General features: G+C 38.8%; 1 protein-coding gene across 1 annotated transcript in view; it reads left to right on the forward strand.

Moving 5' to 3' along the window:
- ITGA2 (integrin subunit alpha 2) overlaps positions 1-12,271 on the forward strand; it is an 86,695-nt gene that overhangs the window by 27,995 nt on the left and 46,429 nt on the right. Inside the window, exons 3-4 of the mRNA XM_073343916.1 lie at positions 10,645-10,754; positions 12,058-12,149. Coding sequence (XP_073200017.1) covers positions 10,645-10,754; positions 12,058-12,149 — 202 coding nt within the window. The remainder of the gene's footprint in view (positions 1-10,644; positions 10,755-12,057; positions 12,150-12,271) is intronic.

Here is a 12,271-nt window from a genome sequence, read left to right on the forward strand (position 1 = left end):
TATTTCTCTGACTTCAGCTTTACATGATCTTGAATGTAAAGATGATCTAGATCCTACCATTTCTCTGTTTTTATCCAATGTGTAGAGATGGTAGCTAGGAGTTTGAGAGAACTCCTCTGCTTTTAACAGAGAAAGTGGAGCTGTGAACTGAGCTCTTCTCCCTAGACTGGGTAAGCACTGCTCTCCGCATGGTTTGCGTTTCTCATTGGCTGGTGCAGAAAGTTCCCTATCCTGTTTTCTATTTATTTTATCCACTTACTGTAGCTAAGCAACATAGCTCCTTTAGTCCTCTATTTAAGCCTTTGTTCAAAACTACTGAAGGAAGCTAAGCACATTCACCTGAAATGAATTGATTCCTGTGCATGCTGCACTACACAGTATTTCCCAAGTGTATTAGGAGTTCAATCCTTTTGTAAATTTTCTTTAATCTTATTACTGAAGAACTAGATCAAAGCCTCAACCAATTTAATTTTATATTCTGCTTCCCTGTTGCACCATTGTTAATGCAGTGAAAACTGTTTTCCACCTGTACTCTGGTCAGTAACCACCAAGTACAGGTGGAAAATAGTTCAGGGACACAAATAATGCAGGGTCCTTGGCATATAACTTCCCCCATCTTTTCCATAAGTTCATAGAAACTTAACGTTATGAATCTGCAAATGCTTTTTGCAGGTATGCAGTTATTCGTCACTTATCTCATTACAGCATGACTGGCCATTGTCCCATATGGGTCAAGGGAAGTTTTAATAGCCCTCTCTCTGTTTATCAGGATCATCACAACCTATTCAAAGTGAAAAAGTTCCTTCTTTCAGTCTCTCTCAAGAAGTCATTAGAAATTGTAACTAGGGCACTCTCTCACTGTTTGCTTTGTTGTTTTTCACCTTTTCATTTCTAGATTATTTTCTTCCTCAGATGCAGGGAAAAGATTTATTGTTCCTTTGTTATAAAACAAAGGCTCTTTTTAGGAGATCTAGTCCTTTATTTTAAGCTATTTTAACAGGGCAGAACCCATCTCTCGTGAGTGCCCCCTGGTCAAGTGTGTGTGCCTGCAGTCTCTCAGTTTGTCGTGACCCCTGTTTGTGGTTTCTTAGGTGGCTTTTCAGTGACTCAGCCCTCTGTCTGACTCTCTCACACTGTCTGTATTTGAAACAGAACAAAATCCCTTCTGGGGTATACAGTCTTTAACTTGTTCTGGCCCTGGTCTGAGGCTGTACACCCAGGACTTCCTCCCTGGAGACAGTCTTCCTGTAGCCCTCCCTGAATTCAGTCCTTATTTAGTCCCAGCAGCCAGCTAGGAGCTCTCTCTTGCTCCCCCCGGTCCCTGTCAGCACTGAGCTGTCCGTGGTCCCAACTGAGCAGATACAGAATGCTGAAAATGTCACCCTAGAAAATTTTACTTGCCAAGCTGATACAAGGTTGGTGCAAGACTGATGTACAGTGCATTGCATAAGAACAGAAAGTATTTACTACTCTTGGAAAATCAGATACAGTCTCAAAACATTCATATTGCAGGAGCGCTGTTAAAATTTGGCTTGAAATAAACTAAAGAGAAACCTTCTATACATCCAAAATGTTATCAAATACTAATGTGAATTGCACTTGGAAATGTTAAGAAAGGCACTCTAATTCTCCTCACCATGAAAGATATTTTAAAGCAAGAAATCATATGAAGATATACCAATCCCACAACTCAGAGTAGACAAAATAATGGTGTGGTAGTCAAGAAGGGTTTATTGGAAACTGTTTACCTTTCTAAACTTCATATGGCAAGAGGAGTGGACCAGTAAAACAAGCATATAGAAAGCTTCTGGCAAAAATCCAAGTAGGCTGCCAGAGTTCGGTATTGAAGAATGAGAAATTAAAGAACTGAGTTTTGACTCTCTATGCCTCCTATTCTTTACTTACTTCCACTAGAGATTGGATTTGGATTTAGTGCCTTTCCCTTCCCTGTGTTCAAGGTGATTGGATATAACAGGGCTATACCTGTCCTGACCCAAGTAAAAACACTCTGTTACCAAGAGAGATCTGTCCCTGTGATTAGATCATCTTTGTTAGAATTCTAACAGTGAAGTATGTTGTTCTGTTTTAGTTTTTCTTTTTCAAATTGTTGTATAGTTGTTAGGTAGGTATGAGGACAGAGCTTGGAAGGGATGACAATCTAGCTTTAAAATATAAGCCCCCTTCTTCCCTCCCCCCTCCCCCCCCCAAAAGCTACTAACAGTATATTTTGTGGGACAAAGAATTTACTGCATCATACTGTTGGGTTTTTTTTTCTGTCCCAAAATCAAGAAGTCCACTGTATGCATGAATATCAGTTATTAAAATGTCTTTTCTTTAATAAGTAGTTACGTCTGTATGCTTCTTCAAAACAATTCAGGAATATTACTAACACTAGAGCAAACATCTTACTCTGGCAATTGCTCTCTTTATTTCTTATGGCATTCCAAATAATTGCACATAGTGTCTGTGTGAGATTCCTGCTTTAGGAATAATGTATGGCATGTATTAGCTGTATTACTTTAATATTTTATTTTATCTCTTAAAGCCACCAAAGTATTTTAGACGCAGTAAATTGTCAGTAATGCCTTTAATATAAGTTCTGCAAGAGACAGTGCTCACTCAGCATATTACTTGATTAGGAAAGCAGCCGATAGATAGATAGATACACAGATAATAGTCTTTATGATACATGTCTGAGGTCAGCTACTGCAGAGGAGACACCTTTGCAGATGCTTTTATTGCTAGGTGAAATAAAAAACCCCTTTTTTATTAAATTATAACTCACTCCAGGGTAGTCAAATAGGGAAAACTGTAAACATTTGTCGCTGCTTTGAAATTTATGCTTAACACCACACATCTGTGCTCATTCGAGATTAAATAAAATCTCTTTGTTACAGTACGTCCAATGTGAGTTTAAACAATTGTGGACATCCGATGAAATGGGTTTTAGCCCGCGAAAGCTTATGCTCAAATACATTTGTTAGTCTCTAAGGTGCCAAAAGTACTAATTCTTTTAACTTTATTTTCTTCACCTGCAATCTTGATACTCCCCTTGCCAGCACTAATGGAGATTCATTATTATTTTCCAGGTTTTCATCTGTAATATGTTGTTACACTGGTAAATGCACTGTGATCCTAGAATAGGAACATATTTTTAAATGAAAATGAAGCCATCAAAACAAATTAATATGCTTGATCTTTGGACGTTTTTAAATTCTAGTTTATATTAGAGCATATAGTTGATTTAGTTGGTGCTGGTTCTGCTTTGAGCAGGGGTTTGGACTAGATGACCTCCTGAGGTCTCCCAACCTTAATCTTCTATGATTCTATGATATTGCTTGCACATCTAATAAAGGAAAATATCTCTCCTGATAAGTGTGCCAATGTGCTGTTTTGATGAATGTCCCCCTGAAGTGCATTGGGAAAATGCTGCAGCCTAGAATAAAGCTAGAAATTTTTTTTTCCCTTTGTCTCCACTAGAATGCTGATTTTTAAGACTCTTCAAAGTTATGGGAGCGTTGATGAGGATACATGAGTTTATCTTCTTTCGGTTGTCAGTACCTGTGATGTGAGTGCCGTTATTGGGGCTGGCCGTGAAAAATTTTGAGGTTTCAACATTTGTGTGATTTTTTTTTCCTAATATGGAATAAAAATGAGATCTTTAAAAAATTTTCATGAAAAACAAGAAAGCGAAACCTAGCCCAGAATGGCCCATAACTCTGTAATTAGGGCACTCACCTTGGATGTAAGAGACCCAGGTTGAAGTCCATAACCATTGGGTTATAAAATCAGTCTTTCTGTCTTAATGAATATTGAATTATTTATACAAAATGGAACAGCTCCACAGGAGAGCTTGAGACAGACTGTCGATGTGTGGTTAGGGCACTCACCTGGGTTGTGGAAGAACAAGGTTCAAATCCCTGGTCTGAATCAGGCAGAGTAGGGAACTGTGAACCTGGGTCTGCCATGTGACAGTCCTAATTATTGGCTATTCTGGAGTGGGTCTGTCTCTACCCCGAGAAATTCCCTTCCAGACTGTGAGTAAATTTCCCAACAAAAGTTTCAGGTCTGATTAAGGACGGGGGGAAGTTGACAAGAAGCTCTAGCCACAGACAGTTGTGGTGCTTCTTGCCTGTTGGCATCCTTTTTCCCCCTTTTTGCCAAGTATCATGGTTATGGGGCTAGATGGTTCTCTGTCCCTTTTCTGGTCTTTCAGATTGCCCCCACCTCAGGTCTTGAGTCTTGTTCAGTGTTGGCAGATTGACTGACTGTTGGGGCCGTTGTCATGCAGGAGTGTGATGATATACATACAATACTGTTGTACTGGGTTATAAAGCTTGGTGATGCTCAGGAGATTGACCACTTTATGTGCCCCAAACTGTAATGGGGCAGTTAATGGGATCCCTATCCTTATTTGCTCCCACACTCCACCAGGACTAAGAATTTCTAAACAGAAAGGGGTAGTTAGTTCTCCATGGTGCTAAAAGGGCTGGTTGACGACTGTGGTAGGTTTATGGGCATAAATAAAGAGTGGTCTGGAAGGGTCCATGGTGCTAGGGTCTTTTGGAACTCATTTCTGTTTACCTTAATGGGAAAAGGACAGTTTGTCTCCAGGGTCACTGTAGATATTAATGGTGTGGAGATTGTTCTGGGTATCCTGGGAGACCTCGCTTATCCCCTGCTTCCCTGATTAATGAAGCCATTCACAGGCCACTTGAACAGAAGGAAGAAACTCTTTAACTATCACTTCTGTAGTTGCAGAATGACTGGGGAGTGTGCATTTGGCTTTTTGAAAGGAAGAGGGCTCTGTTTGTAGAATAGGTTGGAAAATGCAGGGGGAAAAGTGCATAAAATTAAAGTTACATGTTGTATTTTGCACAATATTTGTGAAAGTAAGTGGGAAAGTCTTAGTTGATGGGTGGGAGGCTGAGTGCAGAGACTTGCTCAGGAATCTGGGAAGCCACCGAGTCATCCAATAGACCATGGAAACAGCCAGGGCAATACTACCAGGGGTGCCTATTGCTCTTACTTTGAATCTCAGACCGGAAAATGTGCAGCTGTACATGCAGCCATTAGCTCGTAAAGGGGGGCAGTGAGATGGATTGTGGGCATTGCAGTCTCCTTTATGTATGGTGGAGTTGGAACATTGTGGCAGTGCTTGTTTTACCTTGTGTCTGTGTCTAGATACTTTTGTAAAACCCTATGAATTATTTAAAATTAATGGATTTTCTGTGTAAACTGTATTGATGACTCTTTATGAATGAATTTGAATGGTTTTTATTCTTAAACAATCTGTAATATAGCAACTAGAAATAAACCTTTAATTAAAACAATAATGAAACCAAAATTCAAAGGACACGGTGCAGTGGAGGGCAGACAGCAACAAGGGGAGGAGGGATTCAAGTCACAGGTGAGTCTGTGCCTCACACCTGCCTTTTCTTGTTCTTGGGCCTTCAGTTTTTGGCACAGCTTGAAGTTATTAGGGACGCCAGCTGCTCAAAAGAGCTGGGCTCGCATGTGCAATTGTTCTCATTGCCCAGAGGTTCAGTCTGGGAAGGGAATGGCCTCTGGGAGTATGGCTGTGGTGGGTACAGAAGGAAGCAAATGCTTGTGTTCCCAGTACCCTATATAGTCCAAAGTCTGCAGAACATGGCTGGGTCTCTGTTTGGAGCCCAGCATGCACTGCAGCAGAGCATTCTGGCCCTGTATTGTCTCCAGGAGTTACCTCTGCATCTCCCTGTCTTTCTCAACTGTGTCTTTTGCCACAGCAGTGTAGTCTCCGGGCACTGTTACACTGTCTTTGTCCACTCCTCCTATTTCTTTGGAGAGCTCCACTTCTTTCCCCTTCTTTGACCTCTGAAACAACCTCCACCTCTCTGTTTTCAGTTATTAGGGGGGTGGGAGGAGGGTGTCGGCAATGAGGTCTCGGAACATTTCATCCCTAGTTTCTGGGTCCCCCCCCGCACTCTCCCTCAGATTAGACAGTCATTGATAAAGGCCCTGTCCTTGAGGGTTTGGCTCCTGCAGGTGACTGGCTGTGGGAGCAGGAAAAAAAACCCCAACCAGAAGTGGTTATTGTTCTGTATTCCAGAAAGGCTGTGATAGCATTATTTTTATATGCAGTTCTGACTTTCCCTCCCTCAGATTCTTCCCAGTATGGGACAGAACCTCCGAGATAGTAAGTGGTGAGGCCATGAGGAGGGCTGTATTGGGATTTTGTCTGGGTAGTACCCTGGCACTGGCCAGCTGCAGGTGTCTAACTGGAGTATAGATGTATCCCAAGGGTACATCTACACAGTCCACAACAGTGAGCCTCCAAAGCCAGGTTGGCAGGCTCAGGCTCATGGGGCTCACTCTACAGCACTAAAAATATCTGTGTAGATGATGTTGTAGCTCAAGCTTTGAAGCTTAGGGATGGGGGCGGCCTCCCTAGATTTCAGAGCCCAAGGTCCAGCCTGACTTGAAACTGAAAAGCACTGTCTACACTTCTAATTTTAGAGCGGTAGCATGAGCCTGAGTCTGTCAACCTGGGCTCAGAGGCTCACTGCCATGAGCTGATGCTGGCTGTGTAGATGTACCCTAAGGAGCAAATAATTATGCAAATTAACTTTTGTGGAAGAACAGAGACGGGGAACGGGCGCAGGATAGTAACCCTCCCACCCCAGGGAATTGCTGGCAACCCACAGATAAGGAGACACTGACTTTGTTAATCTAAATGTAGGCATTAAAATGACTGCAGTTCATCTATCTGAGTGGTGAAATCTTTACATAATTGTTTTCTTTTGCTTGTTTCGTATTTTCAGTTAGTTTCTATGTGAATAAAATATACTGCAAATATCTGACTTAAACATAACCCATCATTACAGGATGACTCCAACACAGTCCAGACATTTAATTATGATAAGTATGTGACAAACATAGAGTAATATATGGGGTATTTCCAAAATCTACTAAGGAAGGCCTTCTTGTTTTAATAAGTAGTTTCTCATGTGGATGCTTAAATGTATTTTGAGAAACTTAGAAAAAGCTTACAAATAGTTATGCATAATATACATATTTATAGAGAATGAAACATTTACAGATTATATGCAGAGTGGTGTTTTAAAATATTTAAATGAGCATCAACTTGAAACCTAATCAGTTCCAAAACATCAGTTTAGTTTCAGATACTACTCGTGCCCCTAAGTTTCGCAATCAATTTTTGTTTGGTTTGGTTTTACAATGACATTTTTCTATTTGTAAATATTTTTCTCTTATTTTGCTGTAGAGAGACACACACAAAGTGGAAACTGACCCTCAAACACACAAGAGGGACAGAGTGAAATGTAATTGATGTATATTAGAACTTCCTTGTATTTTAGGTTTTCTTTAAGTACAAAACAACAATTATTTCATAACTTCAGTCCCCCTTTTGTGAAGATACAGGTTTTTGGGTCCAGTCTTGCCTCTAGCAGGAATTTTATCATTGATTACAATGGGAACAGGATTGGATCTGAATTAAATTAAATTGCATTTTATTTTATTATCTTCTAGTTTGCCTTAAACAAAATATAGAATAATTGCACAATGTTCTGCACGCATTCAAGCACACACAAAACCCTTCCATCTCTGCATGTACTTAGTGGGTAGTAGAGAATGACAAAAGCACAGTAACTTGCTCAGAGGAAGCCAGTGAACATCCCAGTTATAGGCTTTATTGAACAGCCTGGTTATTGGTTTTGTACTGGAGTCACAAAGCTGATTTTTCTTCATGGTTCAACAGGACTTTGTCAGTAATCCAATATCCACCTATCTGGACTATACAGAGAGTCTGGCATTATCACATTTTATAAAGAGATATTTATAACACCATATGATAGGTTTGGAATTGCTGGAAGGACATAAAATCCTGTTTGTTTACAAAACAAAGTATTTCAGATTTTTTGGGTGGGTAAATTCGCTCTGTTTCTTTTGTTGCATAATCACTGTTTTCAGCAAGATAATTGAGATGCAGACATTTATTTTTAAAATACTCCTACACAGGAAAAAGGTTAGATACATTCTGAAGTTTTGTTATGTTTTTGCTGACTGGCTTGTGCTGCTAAAGTGAAATACGGTCACTCTTCATACTGTTGTGTTTAGTTGAAATTAAATACACTCTAAGGTGTGTGTGGAAATATTTTGTCTGAATAAACCTGGAACATCCCTTGTGTGTTAAGAAATGTAAAATTTTTATCAAACCCATTTTACCAAATTCCTATAGTATTGAATAGCAATTAAGTCATGTGGGTCCTATGGAAATGTAGTAAAGTTTTATATAGAAATTGCTTTGAAAATACATAATAGAAAATATCATTGCTATGATTTTTGTGTTTCCTTTGTTTTAACTATCCTATAGAATTCTATGGGAGGTGTGGGATACATTTCTCTTTGGAATTCTACTAACTCCAACCCTATTGAAAGGTTCTCATTTTCTATTAAACTCTGTAAAACTTTCTCAAAAGGGACCCTTTCCTTGTCGTATCTTTGGTTTTTTATTATCCTTTCATATAAACACTGATTTACTGACTGATAAATATTCTATAATCAGAGGGTCATAGATGGATATTAGAGTATAAAAGCAAGAGGTCTTTCCTTTTCTAATCAATTAAGCGGTTTCACCATCCAATGTTTGAGACATCACTGTTCATGCCCATGAAAATAGTTCTGCTTATCCATATTTCTCCTGCATTTTCTATGGTATATGAAATTCTCCTTCACTTCCTGTTCTAAATTACTGTTACATCGCTGCTGCCTTTCCATGGTAAGTGAAAGTTGAAATGTCTGTATTTATAGCCAGTGTCCCCAGGTATCGGTATTAATTGGCTAATGTTTAAAAACTGTTCTGCATTCCCCAGATGGAAGGTGCTCAGAATGTGTGAACACTGCAAAGGGAGTGTGTGGCAGTTGCTAGGAGTATAGAATTAGGGGAGAGTGAATCACTATAAGACTTTTGGCAACTTAACTAGAGGTTGTGCATCTTAAAATTCTTGTCCAGAGTGAAACAGACACGACACAATAGTCTGTTATCATAACCGACAGTATTTCCTTTCTGACTCAGTGTTTTCAAGGCGTAGTAGCAGAGTTCAAGTTCAGACTTGGGCAATATGCTGTCACTGTGTAGACGTCGAGTATAATATCTCCTATCAGTTAAAAGGATCAGTTAAAAGAAATCAGTGAACTTTTTACCTGACCTCTCTTTGGGGGCGGGTTTACTGTCAGGAAACTGCAGATCATAATTTCCCAATTCACTAGTTGTCTAGCTATATTTGTTAGAAATTAATTACTGTTTATATATTTGTGATTATTGATATCTTTCCTATGTTTCTTTTGATTTTGTGATATAACGATGATTTAGATAATGGCTTACAGAGTACACTTATAAAGTTTGCAGCTGATACCAAGCTGGGAGGGGTTTTGAGAGCTTTGGAGGATATGATTAAAATTCAAAATGATCTGGAGAAATGGTCTGAAGTAAATAGGATGAAATTCAGTAAGAACAAATGCAAAGTATTCCATTTAGGTAGGAACAATCAGTTGCACACTTACAAAATGGGAAATCACTGCCTAGGAAGGGGTACTGCGGAAAGGGATCTGGATGTAATAGTGGACTGCAAGCTAAATTTGAGTCAACAGTGTAACACTACTGCAAAAAAAAAAAAAAAAGTGAACATCATTCTGGGATGTGTTAGCAGGAGTGTTGTAAGTATGACATGAGAAAGTATTCTTCCGCTCTACTCCACACTGATTTGGCCTCATCCGGAGTATTGTGTCCAGTTCTGGGCACTACATTTCAGGAAGGATGTGGACAAATTGGAGAGAGTCTAGAGAAGAGTTACAAAAACGATTAAAGGTCCAGAAAACATGACCTCTGAGGGATTGAAAAAGATTGAAAAAACTGGGTTTGTTTAGTCTGGAAAAGAGAAGACTGAGAGGGGACATGATAACAGTTTTCAAGTTTGTAAAAGGTTGTTTCAAGGAGGAGGAAGAAAAATTGTTTTTCTTAACCTCTGTGGATAGGACAAGAAGCAATGGGCTTAAATTGCAGCAAGGGAGATTTAGGTTGGACATTAGGAAAAACTTCATAACTGTCAGGGTTGTTGAGCACTGGAATAAATTGCCTAGGGAGGTTGTGGAGTCTCCATCATTGAAGATTTTTAAGAGCAGGTTAGACGAACACCTGTCAGGAATGGTCTAGACAATACTTAGTCCTGCCATGAGTGCAGGAGGCTGGATTAGATGACCCCTTAGGTCCCCTTCCAGTTCTATGGTTCTATAATAATGTAATACTAATAACCACATAATGGATTAAAACATCCTCTGAATATTTGACTCTCTCTCATTCCCATACACTAACCCCATTCTCCATCAGCATTCTCTGATACAATGCTTGCATTGTCTTTTTGCGGTGCGCAATGGGAAGTCACAGCTGAGCAAAGCACAATTTTGATACCCTTGGAAAGGGAATTTTTTTCTTTTGTTTTTACGTGCTAAATCTTGTGAGCTCTTCTCTAACTTATCTAGGGGACCTCAGACTTTCACATTTGTTTTCAGTTTATCTTTAAATAAATATACTGCTCTTCATCAGAGTATAAGGAAAGAATCAGTTTCCCCTTGTTTTTTTAGGCTGCTTGTTGGCTCACCATGGAGTGGGTATCCAGCTAACAGAATGGGAGATATCTACACATGTCCTGTTGATTCACTTGAAACGACATGTCAAAAACTGAATTTACAAAGTAAGTTGTAACTAATGCTGACTTAATGCAATTGTCCATTTTGCCTCATTTCCATACCAGGCCAGATTATTTGATAAACTTGAATTAGGCAGTTCGCACAGACCTACTGACCCTGATGAAGTGAAAAAGGACACTATATTGTCCATGTTTTCTAAATAGTTTCTTTGTTGCGGAGCATTCTTTGGTGTGAGATAAGACTTGGAAAGAATTTGAAAAATATGGACAGTAGTATTAATAAGAAGATAGGGATGGCCATAATTTTTTTTTCTTCTCCTTCCAACGTAGCTTTTTATTTTTATTTTACTACTAAAATTAGCTGCATGTGTCGGCATATGGTGGTTGTTGCTTCTCCCCATGTAATGTTGTATTGGTGTTTTTTTTTTTTTTTTTTTTTTTTTGGTTAGGCTTAGTAAAAAGAAGAGCTTTTTAGAGGGTTGCTCTGGTCTCCAGTTCATTTATTGCATATACCGCCAGGACAGCTTTAGCTTCTAGAGCCAGCTCAGTATATAATTTTCATGCTACTTGCTGCTGTTTTTTCTCTAACACTTTTTTACATCCACTCTGTATTAACTGTAGAATTAGTAGCAGTTGTAGAAGCGGTAGTATATATTATTTGGGGGTTCTGATCGGGGGTTCTCCATTTTGCTAGCACTTACCAAACACATAAAAAGACAGTTCCTACCCAGAACAGTTAACAATCTAAGTGTAAAATGAGAGCCAACAATTAGATGTCGCAAATAGGGCAACATAAGTCAATGATGAGATGTTTAAGAATATCATAGGTTCAGATCCGTGTTTTAATTTCTATTTTATGGTGCTATGGAATAAAGCATTTCTCTTCTCTCACAAATATTCCCATCATTATATATTTTCTGTCTGAAATATCTAAGATTTGAGCTTGATCCAGTTGAGAGAGATCTGATATCTCAGGTAGTGCAAACAATTATTTTTTTTTTTTATTATTTTTTTTAGTAGTCTCAACCTACTAAAAACATTTGTACTTTATAGAGTTAAACTGCCACTTGAGGAGTTTGGCGTCTTTGCCTATTTCCTGTAGCTCTTTAGAGCAGGCACTCTAATTATAAATGCTAATCTAGATATGTGACAAGGCCAGCTAATGTCTAGCAAATTTCTCTCACCAATTATCTTTCTTTTGTTTTGTCCCAGAAGCTTTTATGGGATTTGAAAAATTCCTCTTCCAAACTCTCTTGTTCCTTAAGCTTAAACTTTGAATTCTGTTACTGAGGAACATATGATAGGAATTTAGGGCTTTTTTGCTTTCCTTTAATCTCTTTATTTTTAGCTTTAACACACATCCCAAATGTTACTGAGATAAAGGAACAGATGAACCTTGGCTTGACACTAATAAGAAGCTCAAGAACTGGAGGATTTTTGGTAAGTGTCAAAGCTATACTCAGTAAGTAGTAAAAAATTACTTTCTACTGTTGACCATTGATGGAAAATGTAGCAGCTGGAACGTTCCACATTTGTAAATTAAATCTGAGCTGAAAATATTT

This window comes from Lepidochelys kempii, chromosome 5 (assembly GCF_965140265.1).
Source record: "Lepidochelys kempii isolate rLepKem1 chromosome 5, rLepKem1.hap2, whole genome shotgun sequence".
In the NCBI taxonomy this organism is placed as follows: Eukaryota; Metazoa; Chordata; order Testudines; family Cheloniidae; genus Lepidochelys; species Lepidochelys kempii.